Raw genomic sequence first — 27,580 nt, forward strand, 5'->3', positions numbered from 1 at the left:
TTTGGTTTACAAGAAATGCCACAAAGTGTGTCTTTTTTTGGGTCTATCTATCTATCCATCTATTTATTTATCTATCCATCTGTCTGTCTATCTGTCTATCTATCTCTCTTACTTGAGCATCCTAGCTAGACTGCATTTGAAGACATTGTAGATCCATTCCGAGCATGAAGGTTGTTCCAAAAAGGAGGGCATCAACTTTGTTGCTTTTTAAGATATCTTGTTTGTTTATTTGTTTATTTTATTGTTTAAGGCAGCATTCCATGTTTCTTCTGTTTTCAGAAAATGAATCCCAAAATGCATTGCAACAAAATTGATTGTTTATGCGCCTGCTGCGCCTCGCGTTTTTGCAGTTGAAGAAAAAGCAACTCCGAGCGGAAAAAGCGTCTGACGCCATCGCGTTTTTTTTCCACTGTCCAATCGAATGAATGGAGAGGCGGGCCTTCCGTTGTAGTGATGAAAGCTATAGTTGCTTGAGCGCTCGGAGAGTGCGATGATGGAGGATAAACTTGTGGTGCTCTCGCGGGTTACCAGGAGCTTAACGACTTCACGAACCGTAACTACCACAACGTTAACAGAAAGTAAATAAAGTTAATAAAAGGCTGATTTGATGTTTACTTGACTGACAGGACAGCTGTTTCAGTGGTTGCCTAGCATCATAAAAAACGCAGCGCACTGCTCGTTCTGCGTGATGGGGCAGTGCTGTGTGCCTCGCGTTTTCGAACCTGAAAAACACGTTAGGTGTGATCGGGGCCTTATCCAGTACCAAGAAGTATCAAAAAATAGTGAACACAAATACTGAGTACAAATAGTCAAATTAATTGTATTAAAATAGTTTAATTATTTTTTAGCTTTAAGCTTAGCAACATGCTAAAACCAAATTCTGTTAGAGTCAATTGAGCTTAACATGTGAAAGTCATGTGAATACAGAGCACTCTGTTAGTGAGCTGAAGTGAGAAAGTCATGCAAAGTATTCAGTGCTGCAGGAAATTTTATGCTACACGGCTTCCTTTATCCTATTCTTATGATCCAGAGTTCATCCTTCTGCTGATATCTGATTGATTTTGACAATTTTGAGGAAAGTAAGAGGTGACTTTTTAAGAGGTGTTCGAACACATCTCGCTATTTATATCCCAGTTAGACAGCAACATCTGATCTCACACATTGATTGGATCTTTGTTGGGTTTCAAAGCGTGTATTGAAAATTGCCCACCTAGAGAAATATGGCAAATCTCCTCATTCCCGCGTGATCCCCCAAGCTGTGTGGATTGCATCACAGCCAGGGTTAGAGGGGGTTTACGAAATCCATCCTCAGCTGCATAAGCCCTCAGGCCGTCTAGATTACCTGACTGGGTCGGGGGGATCTTGAGTGCTGCATCTCACTCTATTCCTCTTGCATTTCTCTTTTCGTCACATTGCCCCCCCCCCCCCCCCCCCCCCACACACACACACACACACACACTCTCTCTGGTTCTCTGTTTGAAGACAGCTTTGAGTTCAGTTTTGACCTCCCCACGCCAGAGAGAGAACAGAGGCGCTGTCAGATCTGAGGAGCAACAGTTTGAAATGTTGTGACACCTCTGCTCATTAGCTTCTGTAACGCTCCCTGAGTTGTTGCACTAGACCTGTCAGCAGTGGTTTGGACACGGCCTGACTTCAGCTCACTAAGATGCTGCCCCTCGAAACATATGCACTTTACACTCGACCCAAACCACCATAATAAAAACATGAGGATTTTCCTCAGAACTTGGACATGGCACATTTGTCTAGAAGAGTTCATATGGCTAAGAATAATTTGATCTATCTATCTATCTATCTATCTATCTATCTATCTATCTATCTATCTATCTATCTATCTATCTATCTATCTATCTGTCTGTCTGTCTATCTGCCTGTCTAAATGTTTGTCTGTCTGTCTATCTATCTATCTATCTATCTATCTATCTATCTATCTATCTATCTATCTATCTATCTATCTATCTATCTATCTATCTATCTATCTATCTATCAGTCTGTCTTTCTGTCTGTCTATCTGCCTGTCTAAATGTTTGTCTGTCTGTCTGTCTCTATCTATCTATCTATCTATCTATCTATCTATCTATCTATCTATCTATCTATCTATCTATCTATCTGTCTGTCTGTCTGTCTGTCTGTCTGTCTCTATTTATCTTTCTGTCTGTCTATCTATCTATCTATCTATCTATCTATCTATCTATCTATCTATCTATCTATCTATCTATCTATCTACCTATCTATCTATCTACCTATCTACCTATCTATCTATCTATCTATCTATCTATCTGTCTCTATCTATCTTTCTGTCTGTCTGTCTGTCTGTCTGTCTCTATCTATCTTTCTGTCTGTCTATCTATCTATCTATCTATCTATCTATCTATCTATCTATCTATCTATCTATCTATCTATCTATCTATCTATCTATCTACCTATCTATCTATCTACCTATCTACCTATCTATCTATCTATCTATCTATCTATCTGTCTCTATCTATCTTTCTGTCTGTCTGTCTGTCTGTCTGTCTCTATCTATCTTTCTGTCTGTCTGTCTGTCTGTATGTCTATACATCTATCTATCTATGTCTATCTATCCGTCTGTCTGTCTGTCTGTCTGTCTATCAATCCATCTGTCTGTCTATCTATCTATCTGTTCGTCTGTCTGTCTGTCTGTCTATCTATCTATCTATCTATCTATCTATCTATCTATGTCTATCTATCCGTCTGTCTGTCTATACATCTATCTATCCGTATGTCTATCTATCTATCTATCTATCTATCTATCTATCTATCTATCTATCTATCTATCTATCTATCTATCTATCTATCTATCTATCTATCTATCTATCTATTTGTGATTTTGCCCCTATATGTTTCAGACCACATTTGACTACAGCAGACAACATGTTCATATGGTCCTTTTAACCTTATTAAACTTTAATAACAGCAGTAAACCTTTCTCGTATATAGACGTCTACATTTATCTCAAAACTACTTTATCAATAACCGAATGGCTTCTATTGATTGAAGCACACCCATGTGGTTTGCGCAACTACATGTATCAATCTTTTGGCGTGGCAGTCGCTGTCAGTGGTCTGAAATCCTTTAAATGAAGAAATGTCAGAGCTATATTGATGCAAGTATTGATCCCAGTGGGTGACTATATATCTATCATCCATCCATCCATCCATCCATCCATCCATTCATCCATCTTATTTTAATTTAATATCTAATTTATTCATTTCAAACACTGTGATTCATTAAAATATTTTATTACTTTTTTTTATTTTTTATTAATTCTGACTAATTTTAATATTTATTTTCATCAAATATTAAAATAAATACTACAATTAAACATAAAAACTGAAAACCCTAGTAAAAATTTAAACAAACAATCCAGAACCTGATGCAAACCCAAAGTTATGATGAAATGAAATGAAACTCAGCTGAAAACATGGCAATTTCCAGGACCCATCATGTTAGCATTATTAGGAGGGTCTCAAGAGAGTCTTCTTAGACACAAATTGACGACTCCTTTTCATCAGTGTTTTGAAAGCAGGGTTTGTTCCCACAGGCATGTTACTGTAGACCTCAGTAATAGCAACTTGAGGAAAAGATTACAAGTGCTTGGCAGCGCTGCATCCTTTTACTCTTATATATTATTGTTTCATTTTTGTTTGCTCATCAACCGCTCCCGTTTGCTGATTATCCCACTCCAAGGGCACACTCCATAAAGCTCTCCACGCTGAAAAAGCCATTCTCACCCCGCCGAAGCAATTACGATGAAAACAATCAATGGAAACAGGACACACACCTCTCTGAAAGAGTGTAATTTATCTTTCAAATGTTAAAGAGTTATAAAATAATGTCACGGAAAGCTCAGAATTTCAGTGTGCTCATTTTGAAAGTCATCGTTGACGACTGCAGCAATTCTAATCCTTTGAGGAAATGTCAGGGTTGTCTTGTCTTTGTCATACATCTTCAGGGCTCTCCTAAACTCCTCCTTCTCTGGGGAATTGGAGCACTTTGGGAAAAGTTTTCTGACAAGAAGCGGAAGGTCAAAACAGAAAACTTTGGATTATATAAACATTTGATGGGGAAAAGTGCTGATACGTTAAAATAATACTTTTTGGCGAAGCATTTTAGAGTCGTCACCTTCCATGATGTACTTTCGGAGTCTGCACAAACCAGCAGAGCCAACAGTTTAGTGTCTATATACACGGACAAGATGGAAGAAGAGCACTTTGATGGCTTTGAGCAAAGGCTTCGAGGTGCAAACAACCCGAGGACAGAGAGAGGCGCTGAGTCCCAGACGGCTGATGCATAGCAAATCGCCCACTGTCAGATCCGTTCGCATTTTCAATCATTATTATTTGAAGCCAGAAGCACGGCGTGATAAAATATCATCCGAGAGAAGTTGTGGAGAGAGTCCTTGCTTTGTGGTATTGATCTTTCTCTTCTCGGAACGTTATTAGATTCTGATCCCATGAAAAAACGCTGGATGGATCATTTGGCCGTGAAATAGTTGATTGCATTTGAGGTCTCATTTATAAGGGAAGGGTGGACTGTTTACATTTTATTTGGCACGTCATTTACAAATGCCCCAGCAGCCGCTGAAATTGAAAACATAAATCTGGCCAATGCCAAACTAAGCATCTTCCCTCCAGCTCTCGGAAGCTGCGGAAAACACTTGAAAGCCATCAGAAGGGACAGGGTTGAATGGCTAAGGCTACCCTCAGCTGTGCAATGTTTTCGGCACAAAGTACTGGCCCTGTTTGTCTCACGTGGCCTCTTTTCCTGTCCGGTGAGCTCTCAGGACACTTGTTTTACTAAGGCTGATGCCAAAATACTATTGGTCTCCAGAGGAAGGTAGAGAGACCCAGTCAATATGTATGTCTAAAGGCGCCATTCAAGCACAAGGCAGGTAGTGTGTAAATCCCAGTGGCTCATTTGATGTTTACTCAGTTTACTGAGCACCATTTTTAGTTCATTTCAGACGTGAGTGGTTTTCTTCGACCAGTTTGATCCATTCCGGGGGATTCAGACTGGATCAGTCTGATCCCCCCCCCCCACCCCATCTTTTAAAATAGCCTTTTAAAATACATCATTAAATATATCTATTAAGTTAGATACAAATACTGAACAAAAAAAGTTAACATTTCATTCTCGAACTGGAACACAGCAACAGTTCGTGACAGTCTGACATGACAAAATAAATAACTTTAGTAAGTGAGAGCGCTCTGATTGATTCTTAAGTGTGTTTGATTCACTGAAAAGAACTGTGAATCAATGGAGTCATTTGTTTGGGAATTGAATTACACTGTTCTTGCTCTTTATTTTTGATTCACTGAAAAGAACAGCTCATAAGAATCATTCTTTCAAGAATCAGAATTCACTTGTCGTGCTGTATGTTTGTATTTAACTGTTCATGGGAAATGAATTACACTGGTCATACTGGGTTTTTTTTTTTGTGCGTGTGTGTGTGTGTGTGTGTGTGGTTTTATTTTGTTTGTTTGTTTTCTAGAAGGAACCACCCAAAAGAATCATTAATTTGATCAGTCTACACTGTTCACACTGTACATTTTCGATTCACTGAAAAGTATCTGCTCATAAAAAGGTTATAGTTGGCTCCTGCATTGTACTGTAGAAGCGTACAATGTTTGGATGTATTAATGAGAGAAGCATGACTCTGTTACCCACGCTCTGTAATCCTGGGATTGGATGTCTAGACATACTTGAAATCAGCTGACCCTTTGACTCTATGATAGCGCTACCACTGTATCGCTTTGATACAGCAGAGCTCCGCTTTCATCCCAGCATGTTTCTTCTGCCTCTAAAACCTCATTAATCCAGCTATGGATGTTTTATACTCCAGGCAAAGTGGAGATGATCCAGCCGCCCTCTGCCTTTGCCCTCTCTGGAGCCCAAGAGATGCACTCAGATGGTTTGTAGGCTAGAGGTTCTCGTTTGCCAGCTGTGTCTTAATTGATTTTGTCCTCAAGCTCAGGATGAGCATAAGAAATGGCTGCAGGCAGGTAGACTATTGGATTTAGAGTATGTGTGTCCATGTCTGCATGCACCCCACTGACCCGGGTCTAATTTTATATGAGCATATATGTTTTTATGTGTGTGTAAATACAAGGACGAGAGTTCGAGAAGCATTGGAAATTTTGTTTCAAAGTTCAAGAATGTTAAACTTTCTATATTTAGCAGTAGGCCTACCTGTTCTGCTGTCTTTGTTTTAAAAATCTTTAAGATACCGTACAGGGCATTTGGCTCACTGCATTAGGGGCACCAAAACCAATTTAGGTTACACAAGAAGAACCTCAACAGATTGCGTCCCGAAGATTTCAAATAAAAAGCTGATGTCCAAATCATTATGTATTTTACGCACTGCTTATTTACAGTTAACTTTTATAGTGCATTAACTTGCCAAATGAGATTACAAAATGTCAAGTTTACCATCACAGCTGTCATGCTGAGATATCTGGAAATGTGCCAGTGACGTTTATGCAAATGTGCTTTGTATGGTATACTTGAAATTGATTTGAGGTAAACTAGTGGAAATAGCACATACTGTATGTGTCTCTAGATTGAAAACCATAATATATGTAAATATGTGCTTAATCTGGTTTCCAAACATTTGATTAAAATATGATATGAGAGAAACAACATAATCATAGATGTATGTTCAGTTCTTGAAGTAAGATTAGCAAGCCACAGCAAATACATTTTCAGCAGAGCTGGCCAATTATTTCCCCCCTGCGTACACAAAGATTTGATATTCCCTGCTGGTCTCGTTTGAATTCTTTTTTCACAAAGTGTTTGTAAAAACGGTCTAGCTCATTATTATAGCGATTTCAGTCAACGTGTTGTACAAGTTCATTGCTGAAACGCTAGCAAGACATTTTACCTCAGTAATTGGAAATATAGCAATGTTAGGACATGTAAGTTTGAAAATGGAAAAATACAGAATCGCAACTTTCTGGTTTACCATTTTATAGCACCTGCGGTACTTTCTCAGCTCTAATGAAAAGGAGAAAAAAATCTCAACATAATGAGTCATTTTTTTTATGAATTCTCTGAGTCTCTGTTTCTGTTTGTTCTCACAGATATTGATGATTGCCAGTCCAATCCATGTCAGAATGGAGGCACCTGCATTGACGAGATCAACTCTTTTGTATGCCTGTGTCTGCCCAGCTATGGTGGAGCCACTTGTGAGAAAGGTAATATAATAACACACATGATCTGGTATAAACAGCATCCTTTAAAACAATTCCTAGATTGATTCAAAAGTGTTTTTAAATGGACAAGAAATTATATGTACCCAGAGGAAAAATCTACTGCTCATGAGTTGCTTTTCCTAAGCTCAGGAGACTTATTAGTGATTCTAATATATCACTCATTGTTGTATCATATAGCATTTCAAATATTTCTCCTAAAATTTCTTAGGAGATATCAAAATAGACTCAAATGAGACATGAGAAATATTTGACACCATAGAACATTTTGTGTGTCAGCAATTAAGATTAACGTTAACCTTATTTCTGCATTACTTCACTCTTAATATAGGCTTAAACTCTGAATGTATGGATTGTTTTTTTACTTTGGTGCATTTGAAGTTCTTGACTTAGTGCATAATTTGTGAAGTTGTTGAGGTCTCTTCTGAACTTTAAAAGAGACAAACGTGAGAGCTTCTCTAGCTGAGAAAAATCTGAGCCTATGTATGATGTTGTTGAGATCTTGTCTGAAGCTTAGGAGGAGACAAATATGAAACCACCGAGGTCTTGTTTGTTTACATAATATATGTATGTACATATATTATTATATTTATATATATTGTGTATATATCTATATATATATATGAAGAGTTCAGATGCAAAAGCCTCTAAGTGCCATCTGAAATTTTCTTCTAGAATGATAATTTTTATCAAGCTCGTAAGTTCAGTAAATATATATATATATATATATATATATATATATATATATATATGTGTGTGTGTGTGTGTGTGTGTCTGTGCGTGTGTCTGTGCGTGTGTGTCTGTAGTGTGTGTGTATACAGTATACACACACAGTATACACAAGGACACATATAAAATATATATATATATATATACATACATATAATATATAAACAAATACTTTTATGTTAGATGTGATTTATCACGATTAATTGATTTGACAGCAATAATTATATTATATTATATTATATTATATTATATTAGTGTCATTTATATACTATTATAGTATTTATTATTTTTAGTCTTTTTACATTTTTAGTTTTCATTTTGATTTTAGTTTGTTTTACTGAGTTTGTTTTTATGTGCTTTTTTCATTTTTATTAGCTTTTCTTAAAAATATGTTTATTTAGCTTTAATTAAATTTAATTCGGCTTTTAGTAGGTTAATTTTCAGCTTCAACTTTTTTTATTTCAGTTCGTTGCCAAGGAAACATTGAAGTTTTTTTACGTTCAAGTTTGTGATCTAGTTGTTATATATTTTATTCTTGAATTAATGAAAACTATTTTAATATTTTTAGTTAACAATAACCGCACTGATATTATATTAAGAGAGTAAATAAATAATTTCTACACAAAAATATTTATCTGCAGAATGTCACAAGTAACCAATCAAAATCAAGTTATACATTTATATGTGAGATATGAGATGATACATGAATATAGTGACAAAAAATAATGCAGTTTCAGATATGAGCCTTCACACAGACAGCAATAGGTACGGATAGCCCAGGTGAGTCCTGTCGGCCTAAACAAGCTGCAGTGCACCTGTACTGAGACGCAGCAAATGTGTGTAATCCACAGCAATGTCAGACCTCCTGCCTAAATGTGTTTGCTGTACCATCCAACCAAACATTACAACCAAACGTTCAGCTGCAAGGCAATGAAGCATGAGCGATCAATCCTGTCCCAGCCATGAGAGAGAGTAAGTGAGACAGAGAGGGACATGGGAGTGAAAATAGAGGAAGCAGGAGGAGAGAGGCAGTCAGACTTGCGATCGCTCTGGTGGAGCGAAACGCACCTTCACCCAAATCCTCCCCTCCAAATGCAGACCCCCGGAGAGAGTGGGGGGAAGCCCTCCCATCATACACACACTTTATGTCTTGTAAAGTGGGCCGGAGAAGTGGGAGCAGTGGACTGGAACGAGCTCATGGCTGCATTCTGGTGATGAGAGAATCTTCATATTGGTTGAACTATTCCATTAACATCTGGGAATACTTTCAGTGTGTAATATTTAATATATATTTTTTTATTTTGTGCAAGTTCTTAATTAAATTTTCGATTTTGATTGGACAAAGCATGTGGCAAATGATTGCAGAGTGCAACAGTCAGGTTTTGAAAGTAAAAATCTATTTAAATTTCTCTAGAAGAACTGACTTTTAATGATCTTCTAATAAAAAATGTTTGCAGAAACTTTACTTTAAATGTGAAGCTGCTTTACATTTGTTTTTATATCTGAAAACTGTGCAATAACTTAAATTGTTTGTATACTTATAATCAATCTTTAAATCAATAGTTTTATGTTTTGACAGTTTTTAATTCAATTATATCATTTGCAGTGCTTCATGGGAATTACTTGTTTTTGCTTCCGGAAGTAAAAATCCCTATAATCTTCTCCAGAAAAACTGATTTGAAATTATAGTTTAACAATCTTCAAATGACAACTTAAAGAAAAAAACTGTTATTCTTCTATTTATATCTGAATATTGTACGATCCATTAAAATATATTGTTTTATGTGTATAATCAACAAATTTATATAAATAGTTTTATGTTTTGATAGTTTTAAATTTGATTATATCGTTGCAGTGCTTCATGGAAAATACTTTTTGCTTCAAACCAAAGTTTGTAATCTTTTGATTCATTTGGTTTGGAGAGCTACTTGGTTTGGCTCAAATGAAAGGGAAATGTGGTGGAGAAAGCGGGCAGATACTAATATATATACAGTATATGGGTTGTTTATTTTGCTCTTAATGTATACATGTATGACATATATATAACACTCACGACACAGCATATCAGGGTTGCATCACCGCCTTGACATGATTTCTGTTAAACATAAATTCCTCACCTGGAATAGCATTTTTAAATTACATCTCGAGAGGACCAGTATGGATGTTTTTGTGCGAGAACAGTGGTTAATGTATAATCACGCATACCTCTTCAATAAGAATGATCAAAGAGGAGCTGAAGCCCGTGTCAGGTTAATTTGTTTGCTCGCCCAGTCTCTGGTGTAATGTGATTCAAAGACTGTCTGTTCTCATCACAACCACATCAGTCCTTTGAAGCTCACCTGCTTCCAACAGAAACCTCCAGTTTCCATGGCGACCATTACCGATGTCAATACACCTACAACACCACCAAACCGGCAGGTTCAAAGGCCAGCTGTTCGATACACAGTGTAGTTTGTGTATCAACAGACCCACTGAGCCAATTAATATATTATGCTAATTGCAACTCTTCCGGATGCTCGAATTAAGGTAAAAGCATTTTTGAACGCATTAAAACATCGCATTAAAACATTAATAGCATTTCACAGAGATCCCTAATGTATTTTTTTTTATACATAAAAAAAAATATGTATAAAATATGGGGGGGGCTTTAACTCCATTGTCTTTAACGCCATTAAATTTCCATGAACCATTCACTCTGAAGAAATGTAGCTTTTAGCTCCTGTAATTTTGTCTTGAACACTTCCCTGCCAGTTACTCCCTCTAAATCTTGTCAAATCTTGAGGAGTACATGTACCTGGCAATTTCTGCTCATTTGGCTTTCTTAATCTTAAACTCAAGAAAATCGAATAAAAAGAACTGCATAAACATGCATGGCATGCTACAAACTTCCTTTTTTCTTTGTGTGAAGCGAATAAAAGTTGATTAGCATGTGACATGCTTAATTAATCCCAGTGCTGCAGAATGCACTTCAAAACACATTTCATGCCACTTGCGTATGTTAATATCATGCAGTTGTTCAGTTCTATCACTTCTCTTTTTAAATCCCAATCCGTAATGTAAATATTTGTTCAGAGAGAACAGAAAGTGCCTTTGGATAAAGGTGCGCAATCCCGAGTGAGAATGAAGGGACATTAAAGTCGCCCGTGGCTTGCCGAATCACATTTGAAACCAATGCTTTCAATGCAGGGAACCGCCTGCAAAGACTTCCAAACCCCACGCACACAATTTCTGCATATATCTCTCCCTTCCAGCTCATAATTTAGTGAGTGCAAGCAATTCCCACCAGATCTGCCTGACTGTGAAGTATTTGTTAAGTCAAATGTGTGGGGAAGATTTATGATCTGGAGTCATGCCTGATGCTTATTAACTTAGATTCACCACAAAATCAGTTTGTCCTCGGCCTAGTGTGATGACATAAAGATCCCAGCCAGTTTTGTTGTCCTTTTCACACAGCCTTACTATTAATTACAGGGGCTGGACAATGAAACTGAGCGGCTGTTTACTCAACATCGTTTTCAACTGAAAATGGTACGGCGTTTTGGCCGTTCATTTACATGACAACAGTGTTTTGGGGGACTGGAAACTCAAACATTTGAAAACGGGTTTCAAAGTGCAAGTTTTTTAAAACGATACTATTACTGTCTCCATGTAAACAACAAAAACGTGAGTTTGTAAAAATGGTGACGTCATGCGCATGCGTATTACGTGTTCAGTCTACAGGCGCGTAATGTTTCTTTACAAAGTGACATCGCCATCTACTGGCCGGATATGAATAATATAGTATTTTTGTCGTTTTCTGTGTGAACAGGGACGTTTTGACAACATTGCCATCTGTACGTGAAAAACGTGGTTTTAGTACATCGTTGTCGTGTAAAAGTACACTGAAACACTGGCCAGTATAGTGTTGGAGGTTTCAAGATTATATACTGTATATGTGTAAAAGCAGAGTGTGAAGGTTGAATTGGCAGAGCAATGGCACAACTGTCCATGAATTATTGCAATCCACACAACATAATGGGAGAAATATCAGAGTTCAAAAGAGGACAAACTGTTGGTGCGCGTCTCACTGGCTCATTTGTGACCAGGACAGCAAGTCTTTGTGGTGTATCGAGAGGTATGATATCCAGAGTAATGTCAGCACACCACCACGTAGGACAAACCACATTCAACAAGCGTAACTGTCGACGCAAGAGGAAGCTGTCTGAAAGAGATGTCCAGGTGCTAACTCAGATTATATCCAAAAAACACAACCACAGCTTCCCAACTCACTGCAGAATTTGATGTGCACCTCGACTCTCCTTTTTCAACCAAAACTGTTCGTCTGGAGCTCCACAAAGTCAATATTCATGGGCGGGCTGTTAGCCCAACCTTCTGTCACTCATGCCAATGCCAAATGTTGGTTTCATTGGTGCCAGTAGTGCAAATCTTGGGCTGTGGACAATGTAAAACATGTATTGTTCTCTGATGAGTCCACATTCACTGTCTTTTCCATGTCCCAATGAGGCTTAACACCCGAACTGTTGCTGCCCAGAGTGAAGCACCCAGTGAATCATTAATGGTTTGGCCTGCAATTTCATGACAGTCCCTACTGTGCTTGATCGACGCATCACTGCCAATACCTACCGAACCATCTCTGAACCATTCTGGAGGACCATGTGCACCTAATGATTCAAACATTGTACCTTAAAGGGGGTGCTATCAGCGTGATAATGCACCAATACACACAGCAAGACTTGTGACAGAATGCTTTGATGAACATGAAAGTGAAGTCCCATGGCCTGTACAATCAACAGATCTAAATATTATTGAGCCACTTTGGAGTGTTTTGGAGGAGCTAGTCAGAAAACGCTTTCCTCCACCAGCATCACAGCAATCACTGGAAGAGGAATGGATCAAAATCCATCTGACTACTGGCTATTTCCCAAGCCAAAATGGTTGCTGTATTGACCACAAAATGAGGCCCTGCCTACACCAATAAAATATTGTGGTCTAAAACCAGGTGTTTCAGTTTCATTGTCCAAACCCTGTATTTCACAACACAGCTCCCCCCATGGTTGGAATTTATTTATTTCATATATTTATGAGATTTTCTTTTGGAAAATTTAATCTGCATCCTTAGTTAGTCTTTATCCTTACAGTGCTATTTTATTTTAGGTCATTTTGAATATTTTTTCTGTGTCTACACAAAAAAGGGGCCAAGCCAAAAATTGAGTGGTCTTTTAATGGTCTTAACAATTTTAGTCACACATCACTGGTCAGGAAATTAGCAAGAATTGCACAAATACTGTGAGTAAAATAACTTAGCAGGCAATAGCCTTCCTCTTTGTTATCTTTAACTGTTTAAGCCGTGTTCCAGACAGCTTTTTACAGAAAGAAAAGTCAGTGTTCTTTTACTCAATGTTAATGGCTTCAAACTGTTCATGCATAGTTGAAAAATGTCTCCCAGTTAGTTTGAGTTTAATATGAGACCAAATATTCACTATAGGGTTCAAATCTGGACTCAAGCTATTCTGCAAAATTCTCCTGTACTCCACAGCATTAAATAACTTTTCTTATATATAAATTTACCTCTGTAAGATTTTCTGTCTGATGGTGGTGCGTTCAGTAGATGCATCTGAAAATGCATCATGTTGTCTCAATCCATTCTTTCAGGCTAGAATGCTGAATTTGTCAATATTTATTTGACATATTTGGCAGGTTATTTTTGTATCTGGCGGTGTTGACTCATATTGAGGGAAGAAAAACACGCATTTTGTAAGAAAACTAGTTTAATCCAAAATAATTAATTGATACAGAATATTAGCACTTAGATTGCAAATGCACTTATAATGAGGTAGCTGAATGTATATTTTACCCCACATTTGTGGCATTTGTGTGACATTTTTCCCCAAGCTCTGATTATTTTCTGTCCCCAAATCTGCCTATACGGGAGAAAATGCCTAGGTATTGAAATTTGCGTGCTTGTAACAAGGTTAAACAATGCACTAATCTAACGTGACGGCATTTTCTTTTATCTTGAAGGAAGTTTTGTCAAGATTAGCAGACTGATCGACAGCTGAAAAGAGTGGCGGGGATGTGACATGCCGTCTAGTGTAAGCTGGGGGAGTCGGATCTGAAAATAATCAAGACAGACAGTGAGCTGTACCACTGAGGTCCTGCATCAACTAATATTGAGCACAGACAGATTAATCATGGCCTTCTGGGTCTTTAGATAGTGTTTGCACTAATGAAGATTTCTTAATTATAACATCACATCAGCAGGAGCGCGTGGTGAAGTGTGCTAAAGAGTTGAGTAGAGTACTAATTTCCAGCTTGTCTTTTTTTCCCTTTTAATTTTTTGCAAGCATTTTTTTTTTTTATATGAATGCCAGTCAGAATCCCCCCGCTCTTATAAATATTATATATATATATATATATATATATATATATATATATATATAAACCCCATATGATATTAAGTATAGTATATTTAATAATATATTATACAGGGTGGGCCATTTATATGGATACACCGTAATAACATGGGAATGGTTGGTGATATTAAAGTCCTGTTTGTGGCACATTAGTATATGTGAGGGGGAAAACTCCTCAAGATGGGTGGTGTGTACTAATATATACTAATGTGCCACAAACAGGACTTTAATATCACCAACCATTCCCATGTTATTACGGTGTATCCATATAAATGGCCCACCCTGTATATTTGTATTTGACATCAGGCTGTGGTCGGATTCTTTGTTTAGCCAATCAGAAGACACTTGCTGTCTGAGTTCATTTGCATATTCCATATATGGCAAGTTGGAAGTTGAAGGTGTAGTAGCTAAAGCATTTTAATGAAGTTTAAGGACATATTCAAAATAATTAGCAGTTGTCGCATGTTAGTTTGTTGTTTGAGTTTGTAGGGCGGATTTTGAGTCATTCCAAAATGTCTAAAGTCACTTAGACTAGTATTATTTAGATAAGTGGTTTTCAAGCCTAGTCTTGGGGGCCTACCACTCTGCACATTTCCAATGACTCTCTTATCTGACATGCTCAGTTCAGTTCATAAAGCTCTCACCTAATGAGCTGATGACCTGAATCAGGTGTGTTAAATAAGGGAGACACAAAACGTGCAGAGCAGTGGGTCCCCAGGGCCAGGATTGAAAACCACTAATTTACCGGTAGATAAATAATCAACATGGTTGAGTTGTTCTGGAGAGTTTTTCGGCATAGGTCCACATCGATACGCTACCTAATAGCCTGTGGTATCAAGCTTCAGTCTTCTTGCATCAGAGAGCCACAGCATGAGGATTCTTTTTTCTTTCTTTCTTTCTTTCTTTCTTTCTTTTTTTTAAGGTTGCCAATCAGGGCTGTGAGCCAGTGAAAAATGTCTCCCTACTGTTTGGGGGAATATGATGAATGCTGCAGAGTTTTAGTGTTACTGAGGCAGCTGTAAAAAGAGGAAAACATTTTAGAAAGACTTTCTAGTACTTGGCAACTTTCCTAGTTGTGTTTCATCAAAGCAATTGTTGAAGTTTGGCACTAAAAGTGCACAGAATTCCCAAAATGTAGTTTGGCGAATAGATTTAGCAGTCTGAACGCCTCTCTGCAGTCAAAGGCCAGCTTGAATTTCCAGACAGGGTCGATACAAGTTACTGGTGGTTTAGTGCTAGATCACACACAGTAATGCTGGCATTTTAGGTTTCTTGTAGGTCATAAACATCTTAAATGGGTTTTTCAAACTTTAAGGCCATATAAAAACTGCTCATGATGTCCCAAAGGGTATTTTACATTTATACTTAGTTTTAGTAAGGGTTGTGTGCCATTCAGCTTTGGATTGACAGTGCCTTGAAAGTAGACTAGACTGAACTGAAATTCAAAGATATTCGTAGTTCGGAATGAGACAAGCAAGGTTCAAGACCAATTCCGAATGTTTGAAGATAGATAGACAGACAGATAGATAGACAGACAGATTGGATGGATGGATGGATGGATGGATGGATGGATGGATGGATGGATGGATGGATGGATGGATGGATGGATGGATGGATGGATGGATGGATGGATGGATGGATGGATGGATGGATGGATGGATGGATGGATGGATGGATTAAGTTCAGTTTTTTTAATGGCTTGACTCATTGTATGTGCTTTAAATTTTATGTACATTTTTCTGAGTTTAGGAAATCCTACAGGTAAATCAGATCCTGGATGGATCCTATACCAGTTGCAGAGCCGTAAAGCTAAGCATCGTAATGGGCTTCCCCGCGGACGGCCTGTAATTGCTCTCGATAAACCTTGTGGCTGTGAGTGTGAGTGCATGAAACCCGAGTGCTTTCGGCTCGCATCAGCTTTAACAAGCACCATCCCCTTTAAATCAAGTGTGCCAACAGCCCGTACCGTTGAGGCTATAAGCATGCATCTCCCTGGCAGCGTTTTTTCTCACCTATACGGATGGTGTCTGTACACGAACTGAAATGGCAACATGTTTGTTGCCCCTTGTTCCAGCATTCGCCCCTCTGCTCTCACTCCATCACTTTCACATCTGTGAAAGTGCACTTATCACTCCTTGCTCTCGGATGATCTTGACTACATCATCCAAAACAGAATGATGTGGCTGAGACGGTAATCTTCACTATTGCTTCTTGTGTCTACTTGCGCTTGTTTACGGCCTCCATTCTCGCAAAGAGCAAAAACGCTCCACTAAAATGGCGTCACCTGAAAATCAACCCAGCAAATGCTTCATCATCAGGGGTGTCGAAAACACAGCACTAATATATCACATTGTGATGGGAATAAATGACCCAATCACTCAGTTGGAAGCACTTGCCCTTTTTATTTTTAACTGCTGCTCATTCACTTGCCATGCATTAATCACGAAAACGTGTCAACCGTCAACGTGACGCTCTAAAGAAGCTCCAGATAAACTATAAATGTCCGAGACAGCTAGCTAGCCTCTCAAAGAAAAGTTTATGTATTGTATTGTATTGTATTTATTGTTATTTATTTCAACTGGCTTTTTTTTTGGGCCCTAACAGACCTGCAACCCATTTTTGATTCATGATCCACCAGTTGTGCCTCTCAAAGAAGTAACAAATGAACAAGAACTCTGCTCGGCTACTCTTCCACAGGTCTCTTTTTGCAAATATTTAGGACTGGTTTAATGAGCGCAGGATATAAAAGCAAAGTCTGCCGTGAGCAATATCATCTGCTTTGAACACCATTGGGCTGCTTTCTTCAAAGAATTGCAACTCCCACTTGGCTTTGGGGCGAAGGCTTTCAGGTGGAGGACTGGTGACAACTGCCCATTCCTAATCCGGGCCAGGTGCCAAGGTATGCCAACGGTGGCTTGTAATGCCTCCAGCATCTCTATTCTTCCTGCGACTGGAGATAAGAGAGCAGGCTCTGCTGGAGCGCACCAATTTGGACAAGTTCCCACTGTATTTCAATACACTGTCAACATTCCTGAATGGATCCGGAAGCTTGTACGCAGTGTGGTTCTGGTCTCTTGGACTGATCAAATTGCAATGCAAAGTCTTACTGCTCTCTATTTTCATTCACACAGTTGACATAACTTTGATACACAGCAAGAAACACATTGAAATTCATGTTTAGCATTGTTTTTTTTCCTGCTATTCTCAACCCTATCAGACCTGCAACCTATTTTTGGTTCATGACCCACCAGTTGAGATTTTTTGCCACATTAAAGATTAGCTCTTCCCTTATAGATTAGCTAACACTGTTCATCCTCTTTTGGGAAACTTGATATTTTGTTCCAGCCTCAGCAGCAATAAAAAAAGAGCAGCCAGTTTGTTTTCTCCCTAGAGAACAGAAAGCCACTTGAATGCCAAAGCAAATGAGAGAGAATCTTTTGTTCTGGGCAGTGTTTTCTTTCAGGTTAGCTTCAGGCTAGATCCCTCTGACTCGAAGTTTAGCTCTGAATCTCTTGAATTAATGGCTTTCAGGGAATGAAAACATGTGGAAGTGGAGGGTACAAAACAAGAAATGCTATGTATTTAAATGAAAAGGTTGTTTTAGCAAACGGCAATCCTTTCAGCTCTGTTAGTAATTTGCCTAAACAGGAAACAAAATGGGGTTTTTTGCCAGGTGAATTATGAATATTGTATGTTTTTTTAATATTTGGCTGTTTATTTTTTATTTGATAATTTTTGACCAATAGCATTCACAGCACCTTAAATCAAACAGTGTTTTGATAAAATGCTAATGTTAAATGTAATTTTGTTGCTAATATTTTCATTTTGGTGACGTAATGTGAAGAATATTTCATGTATGTGTCACCACATGATATAAAAACCTTAAAATTGCATGAATAATTTAATGATAACATTTCCGCTGAGGTAAACTTTGGTCGTTTTTGTTTTATTTAGCTAACAAATTCAATTGTTATACACATTTGCTCTTGTAATTGTACATTTTGGACATGCTGACGTTGATCTGCAGTGTCAAATTGACTACTTTAACCAGCTTTACCAAAAGAAACCTAGTCTGGTTTACCAGCACCATCTAGGATTGTATTCGTAATGGAGAAAAGCAAATTATGCTTTCATTTTCATTCTGATCAAGACAATGAGCAAGTAATGTGATTGACAGTTGGCGTTAACATTTTGGACACGTAGACCCATGGCGACTGCAGTGATCGTGGCGCCTTAAATACTTTCTTGCGGTACATTCTGTTCCTCTGCCCTGTGTTCAGGCAGCTCTCGCACCCATCTGCATGCTAAACAGAGGCCCATACGGGCCAATTTGCAGCAGCCAATTTACCAATGTCGCTTTGAATTTGCTAGGAGTAAAATGCTTGGAGTTTCGTAAAATGGGGAGTCTGGGACGGCTAAAACCTTCACCCTCAATACACAAATGTACGAAGCCACACACACTCAAAAAAATAGAGATTTTCTGTTCCTCGTGTACCAAGATGCGGTAGAGTCCCAGAGGGTTAGAAAGAGGCAGTTCTGACAAGGATGTGACAGGGCTTAATTAGCCGTTTGAACTTAGCTGCAGAAGACGTTTCTCTAGATTGTTGTCATTTGAATAGATTAAGACGTGTTTTTACTAATGCTAAACTGCTTATGCTCACAGCCATGGATTAGAGTGACACAACAAAGAGAGGCGAATAAAACGCATGGATGTGTCACTTCAGAGGAGCTAAAGTTGAGTGCTTAAGTAGGCTAGCATGTAGCTATGTGGGAGATTATTGCTGAATGGTCTTTTTAAACACCATGAAAAAAACAAATACTAAGAAGTTCATGCTAATCTCTCATTCAGTTAAACTTTCACTCACATTGTTATGCTAATTATAATGCTAAATGCTAACTAGTAGCATTTTCGCTAATGACTCAGACTCTTTTCTGTAACTCACGCTCTCTTTCTCTCTCAACGCAGATACTGAGGGTTGTGAGCACAACTGGAGGAAGTTTCACGGCCACTGCTACAGGTACTTCACCCGTAGACACACATGGGAGGACGCTGAGAAGGACTGCAGAGAGCACAGCGGTCACCTGGCCAGTATCCACTCCACGCAAGAGCAGGACTTCATTAATGGTCAGTATCTACTCAATTTAAACAAATGCACAATTAATGTTCTGCAGGTTCAATATGCATGTGTACTTCTAAAAATAAACTTTTACACTACTGTTCAAAAGAAGACTTACCAAGAATGAATTGATTTAATCAAAAATACAGTAAAAACTGTAATATTGTCAAATATTATTTAATTTAAAATAACTGATAATAATTCATTTTAAAATGTAATTTATTCCAGTGATGATTTAAAGCAGCCATTACTTCAGTCTTCTGTGCTACATGATCCTTCAGAAATCATTCTATTATTCTGATTTGCTACTTATTATTATCAATTTTGAAAACAGTTAATGTTTTAACTGTTGTTTTAATGTTTTAAATGTTTTACAATGTTACAATATTTTAATGCCCCCCCCCCCCAAGAAAGTTCAGAAGAACAGCATTTATTTAAAATATAAATCTTTTTTGTAGCATTATAAATGTATTCACTGTTACTTTTGATTAATTTAATGCATCCTTGATTAATAAAAGTATTAATTTCTTTAATAAAAACATCTTACCAAACCCCAAAACTTTCTTACAGAAAAAGTCTTTCTTACAGGAAAATGTACCAAAATTTTGATGACTCATCCTGGACTATACATTTGTGTCCAATCAAATGCTTTCATGACTAGATCCTTCTAAAATCAATTGCAAATGACTAGCCCAAACTTGCTGTTATAACAAGAGGTACAGATTAGGCAGAAGAACACTTCATTTCTCAGAATTGCATTATCTATTGAAAATCTATCAATAGGTTGCAACAGTCAGGTTCCAGAAGTAAAAACTTTGTTTTTTAACAATAACTTATTAAAGCCATACAGACCTACTGTGGACTACAAGATTGTAAATTGATGGTTTATGCTTTTGTTGAAGCCGCTAGCCCGCATTATTTCAACTTTTTTTAAATAACCATGCTTAACACCAGATTTCAGAGGTAAAAAAAAAAAATTACTCATGATTCTGCAAAGAATCGTAACAAGCAAATTGCGCAAAAAAGAGCTCTTCAGTGCCTGCTCTCTTTGATGAAGCACTGCGAATGATGTGATAGAGTCTCCCTACTCTCAAAGCACTTAAATATATGCATATTTTGTAATATATTGAAAATATGTTGTTCTTTCCCTTCCTAAGTACCTAAGTACACGGTCTTGAACCGTGATTTGCATAATTTTCAAATACTTTTTTTCAAAGTTCATAATGTTGTGGTTCACTTCGTAGCTGGTTGGGCTTGTTTGTCTTATAACTCTTATTAAAATCTCTATGGGAAAAATACTTCCGAAACCTAGGCAACTGAAAAAGTGGGCGGGCTCTCAGTGAAGTTACATTTTTTATCCTCACTTCCTGTAATTTAAATTCTGCTTCCTGTGGGGTGTGGCCAATTAAAATTCACACTCATGGTTTGAAAGGAAACCAATTCCTGTTGGTTATAAAACAGCCAATAACTCTGGCTAAACTGTGTTTGTTTCACCCAATTAGCTTTGACTAAAACTCTTTGCATAGCCTAGATTCATTAATAGCAAGCCACATAACTTAGATAAGAGACAGGACTGCTGACCTCCCGCACGGCACAGATTGCATTATGTCTACCGCCCCTGGTCGAGCCTAAATCCAGCGTAATGACTCTCGGTGTGGCCTCTCACAGCATGCTGTCTGCTCACAGAGCCACAGCGCTCACCAAAAAGTGTGTTTAATCGCCTTGAAAATGGACATCTCCACCCCTGCAATAAAGGGGGCACAGCCATTAGGAAGATTAATGGGCCCTGTAATGATGTTAATCAGTAACACCATGATTGAAATTCCATTACACCCAGACCAAAAAAAAAAATCCTCTCAAATGCATCTTGGGGACAATCTGATGGCTTCTGGCTTGAGCTTGAATTGTGATTGTGATAACACCATCGCTCGACTCCCAGTGGCCCTGTAGGAGACATAAAGCAGAATAGAACCTAAAGGGGAAGTATTACCACTGCATTTTATGACACTAAGACCCTATTTACACCTTGTATTAACCTGTTTTTCAGTGGTCTTCCAGGTTGTTGGTTATACATGGTATAAATTAAGTCTTTCCATCAAATGTATGGCGAAAAGAGTGTTTAAAATATGTGCTGGATGTCCCACAGAGTCAATGTTTTTGAAATATATGTTTTTAATAGGAAAACATTGAATTGTTTTATGCTTTTAAAACATTAGACTTGTTTTATCTGGTCATTTACATATGAAGCAGACTGAGGGTATGGAATCCATTGGGTCTGTCTACCCTAGCTAGATTTAAAGAGGCACCTCTGGTTCACGAGGGCCAACCGGAGAACAGGTTCATCAGAGAATCCCTCTCAAGAGGTCCAGACCATGATGGACCTGCTCTGGAGAGCCAATAAAAAACTTCCACTTTCTTACTTCCAATTGAAATTCTGACCTCTGTCCCATTATTTAAAATATAGTAAGTTTTTAATAAAAAAATGATAATAATAATAATAATTTGCAATGTTTTGTGCTTTTAAAACAGTAATGAGCCATGAGAACACATGGATTGGTCTGAATGACAGGATGGTGGAAGACGACTTCCAGTGGACCGATAACATGGATCTGGTGAGACTGGCACAAAATACATTAAAGAAATAAAATTTGCTATATATGTTTATTCATATATTTAAAATAGACTAAATGTATATATTTAAATTGGATGTTTAACTATATATATAGATAAATATATATATACACATTAGGGATGCATGATATATCGGTCACCATACCGTTATTGGCCGATATGTGTTCATTTTTAATGTTATCATTATCGGCCCGATAATTTGCCCGATATATTAAAGCCGATAAATAATGGATTATTTCATTCAGCTGAGACACTTCAGATGCGCACTGTTCACCATGATGGTTTTGAATTGCTTGAAATATAATTGGAATCACATTAAAAAGGAAAATACATAAAATTATAATGAGAACATGACTTTTAATGGTGAGACTTTTGTTTTTGTAATCAGGCTCTCAAAAATTATATAAAAATTGTATTTCGATTTATTGGCCAATATATCGGTTATCGGCTTTCAGATATAAAGAATTATCGATTATCTGTATTGACCAATATATATACACACAAATTGAACCAGAATACAAGTATCAGAACATATAGTACAATTAATCACTTAGTCTAATCACAGTATGTTAATACAGGCAGTATAATCAGATAGATTATGCAAATGGATGCACAAGTCTCTCTTTAAGCCATTTGTTGTTTATATAATGTATTATATCAGACCGATTAGATGTATCTGAAAACCCATTTGTAATGCAACAGATATATAAGACGGTACACTAAATACCTAGTAAAGCCATGAGATTTGGATTTAGCCCTGAAATATCTCCATTCCTCCTCCAGCAATATGAGAACTGGAGGGAGAACCAGCCGGATAATTTCTTTGCGGGCGGAGAGGACTGCGTTGTGATGATCGCCCATGAGAACGGCAAATGGAACGATGTGCCCTGCAACTACAACCTGCCCTACATCTGCAAGAAAGGCACAGGTGAGAGAGAGAGAGACAGAGAGAGAGAGAGGAGGCTTTGGAAAAGAGGACAAATACTGTACCGCCTTGCTTTATACCTCACTGTACTGTTTCTTCCATTGCTGACCTCCTTTTGTTAACTTAATTCACACATCTTCATGTTCTTCATGATATGTTCCTCATATCCTCTTTTATTTATATCCCTTCCTTAGATTTAAATACATCCTGCTTCTTCAAAGGGATAGTTCTGTCATGCCACTCAGAGACATTTGACTTTATTTCTTCTGTGGAACACAAAAGGATTCATTTTGAATAATGAACTGGTTACGCTTTTCAATGCAATTACTTAGAATCAGTGAGTTGAACTCAAGAATCTGATCAGTATAAGATTTATAAACAAATCATTCAGACTGGTTTTGTGAAACGGATCAACGATTCATTGAAAAGATTCGACTCAAAACGATTTGTTCTCACATAAAGCTTTTATCACATCTTCAGAAGACTCAAAATATAGTTAAAAATATAATTTTTGTGGGAATTATTTCTGTAACAAAGCCCCATATTCCAAATACATTCCCTTCCATTGTTTCTTTTTATGTCAGTTTGTACGGCTTCATTTTCGCCAATTCCTCTCACGTCTTTCGCAATCAGAGAAAGACCTCAGCAGTAACTGTCGCTCATTTTGTTCTGAGGATGTGATAGTTGGTCCTCAGGAGGGCTGCATGTTCAAAGCCTCGATCATGACATGACGGACATGACTGGTTCTCTTCAGCCACTTTTAGCTGTCTAGGTCTGACGCAGTCTGCTTCACCCACACCACTATGGACTCATTAGACTTGTTTTATCTGGTCATTTACATATGAAGCAGACTGAGGGTATGGAATCCATTGGGTCTGTCTGCCCTAGCTAGATTTAAAGAGGCACCTCTGGTTCACGAGGGCCAACCGGAGAACAGGTTCATCAGAGAATCCCTCTCAAGAGGTCCAGACCATGATGGACCTGCTCTGGAGAGCCAATAAAAAAACATGTTTCTCACTTCCAATTGAAATTCTGACCTCCGTTCCATAATTTAACACTCAATTCATTATTAAAAATGTGTTTGAGCTTATGTGGTAGGCTTACTTGGCACTTTGTGGAAACTTGCGGCAGAAAAATCTTCAAAAACAACACCATATTGGGTATTGGGACTTCAATCAGATGTCAAATTACATGTTTAACTTAAATATCTACTGTATATACTTAAAGGTGCATTGTGTAATGTTTAGGAGGATCTGTTGACAGAAATGGAATATCATACACATAACTATGTTTTCAGTGGTGTATAAAGACCTTACATACTGAACCGTTATGCAGTGTTGAGAAAGTTCACTTTCTACATGAACTAGTTCAAAGTTCAGTTCACAAATTTTAAAATGAACTAGTTCAGTTCATAGTTCATAATCAAAATTTTGAACTAAGTTCACAGTTCCAAAAATGAACTAGTTCATAGTTATTTTTTTCCATGTTGCTACGAGCTATTATTTTTCAAAATGATTGCCACAGCCCATATAGAACCACAGACAATTATTTTATCAGTTTTAACACTGAAGCTATTCGTCAGATTTTTCCCATCCTCACGACCTTGTCATAAAACTCGTTTAAATGATCATACGACGCCTCCTTGCTGCTTTTTGTTTTGATTTAACGTTAGTGATGAGTCTTTCATGAACGATCCATTCATTGCGTTATGTTCCCTGTAAATGATTTTTGACTGCATTATAATGATTTCTTTATTCAGAATATTATCAAGATTGCGTAGGTGGATGTGTTCGGGGAATTTGCCAGTTAATAGTATAATATTTAAAGCCCCTTAAATGAACGAAATGACTCGAAAAAAGATTTGTTCATTTTGATGAACGAGATCGAACAAGAGAGTCAGTAGACACTGGTGGCTGGTGTTGCCAGATTGGGTGTTTTTTCCGCTACATATTAAGGCCTGTTTACGGTGAGTTTTAGCCGGGTTTTCGACTGGAAGGCTCTATAGAAATCTGGCAGCCTATTGAACGAAGTTATACTGAGAGAGCGTGGCGTTCACCAACACCAGAATGAACGAGTTCACAGTATCGTTCATCAGGCAGTAATAGTTTAGTTCACGTTCGCCCAAAATATGAACGAGTTCATGAACTATCGTTCAATGAATGCGTTCAGGCACAACATTGCCGTTATGTTTTTATTATATAAACGGACAAACGCGTTTCGTCACTATGTTGTTCTTCGTGGAAAGAAGCTAGCTAAAATCAGCGAATAAAACACTGAAACAATGATGATTAAGTAAACCTAATTTCTAAAGAAACCTCATTGCTTAACTGGCTACTCTCTGCTGTCTCAGACGACGACATATTTTCCTGTCGGCCACCGTAACTTCTGTTGGTTGCAATCCGCAACCTCACCACTAGATGCCGCTAAAAATTACACAGTGCACCTTTAAATAATATTTCACTGAAATCCATCATCAAATAAATATTACATTTAATATACATGTTTAAATGAAACGAGACTTATTGGCTTTCTGAGATGCGTCCTCTCATGGACCTGTTCTCCGGTTGGCCCTTGTGAACCCAGAGTGCCTCTTTTAGTCTTCCTAAGGCAAATGAACTGGACGAAAGCTAAGAAGTTCTCAGAAATACACATTACCATGGTTATTGTAATGGTGTGCACAGGGGTTACTCTGGGCAGTATCCACTGATTTTAATCGATGGTGTGCTTGTTCAATTTTGAGCAAACAGTCATAAGGCTGGCACGCATACACAGCTCAGCCAGCTGTCATTTGCAAGACCACCTGGGAAACATTTTCAGCCACCCCCACCACCTGCCTCGCTGTCCTTTGTTGTCCATCAGCCCTCCCCCAGTTATTCTATCATTCAAACTGTCACCGCTATTGATCATGCAATCCCTCCTATGAAGCCTTAAAACAATAATAGAATCCCTTAAGAGCATAGAGAAGCAATGCATGTTATTAGCTCATGAGATATGTGCTTTAAACAGACTTTGCTAGTATGACTGCTAGACTGCTAGTATGCTTCTCTCTTGTTGTAATAGTTTGTATGCTGAGCTACAGATTTTGCTGGAGGTAAAGATGCCCGAGTCCAAAGTGTTCAGCACAAGTCTCAGGGTGATGCTGACTCAGAACCCCTATCTATGTCTCTGTTATTTAATCACCTTGACTTTCCCTGCCAGTTTTGATATTTGGATGAATGAGGTGTGATGCATCCTTGGGCAGAATTCTGCTCTGGCTGGTCGATATGGTAGCGCTGCGATAAACCACTTTCCTTTTTTCACTGTAAAAATGCTTTTACTTGCAGTTGAACACAAAAAGTGAGATTGTTAATCACTTCAAATGACTGTTAAATTCATATAACATAATTTAAAAGTAAGGCAAATTTAAAATGTATTAGTTAAAATGTATTTATTACTTTACTTGTATGTTCATTTATTTATTTAATGTGTGGATGCAATTGCATTAGATGATATATAAGGTCCATCTTCACCATTTATTCAAATATTATTAAAAATGTATTACAGATTTTTTAAGCATATTGCATAGTTGTGTTTGGAGTCAATTGTTTTATTTGTGATAATGCAATGAAACATGCCAAATTGTATGGACATAATTTTTGGCCAGGCTGTCATATATATATAAAAAATGAACACATACAAAAACTAGATAGAATCAATTAAGTTTGTCCTGTGAGCTTTTTGTTTTTATATGCATTTTTTTATATATAATTTAATTTTGTCAGATAAATACCTTAACCAAGTTCAGTGTTTTGGCCTTCCATCATATTTAAATTATTAAAAAAAAAAAAAAAAAAAAAAAATAATATATATATATATATATATATATATATATATATATATATATATATATATATATATATATATATATATATATATATATATTGATTTGAATAATTTATTATATGTTTTAGAAATTTGTTTTTAATGACCCTACAAGTTTGATTAAACTATCACAATATTTGTTAAAATATTTTATAACTTTGTTTTCTCAGTGAGAATATATAATTCAATGACATTCATTCATTTTTAAGCATGGTTTAGTTGTCCAAATACTTTTTGAGTCCGCTGTATCTGAGTGTACAGTGTGTCCAGAATTGAGTATTGATTTTATGGTCTATTATTTATTTATGATATATTGCTGAATCGGAGTTGGGCTTGTGTGGATCCAGGATTGAGTTTTTTTAAGTGTGACATTTGCCTGCTGTCCTCAAGCTAGAAGGTCACATTGCTTTCTCTCCAGACAAAGAACCCCCCCCCCCACACACACACACACACACACACACACACACACACACACACACCTGAAAAGGCATACAACAAACCTCATCAAGCTCACAACCATCCGCTGACTTCCCAGATCAATTCCAGCTCATAGCGTCACTGATTAGCTGGCGATTCCTGCCCGTACTGAGCTACAGATAACCTGCAGTTCCTTGCCAGAATTGATTTGATTCACAGAGGTTAATGCCACGACTT

At 37.5% G+C, this 27,580-nt stretch overlaps 1 protein-coding gene across 1 annotated transcript in view; it reads left to right on the top strand.

The window, feature by feature from the left end:
* The window catches only part of ncanb (neurocan b), a 120,128-nt gene that overhangs the window by 85,677 nt on the left and 6,871 nt on the right, over window positions 1–27,580 (top strand). The window contains exons 10-13 of the mRNA XM_084117990.1: window positions 7,122–7,235; window positions 19,359–19,517; window positions 22,039–22,121; window positions 22,924–23,068. Of these exons, the coding sequence (XP_083974116.1) occupies window positions 7,122–7,235; window positions 19,359–19,517; window positions 22,039–22,121; window positions 22,924–23,068 (501 nt within the window). The remainder of the gene's footprint in view (window positions 1–7,121; window positions 7,236–19,358; window positions 19,518–22,038; window positions 22,122–22,923; window positions 23,069–27,580) is intronic.

The sequence above is a fragment of the Abramis brama genome (genome assembly GCF_963993115.1).
Source record: "Abramis brama genome assembly, chromosome: 6".
NCBI classification, from domain to species: domain Eukaryota; kingdom Metazoa; phylum Chordata; class Actinopteri; order Cypriniformes; family Leuciscidae; genus Abramis; species Abramis brama.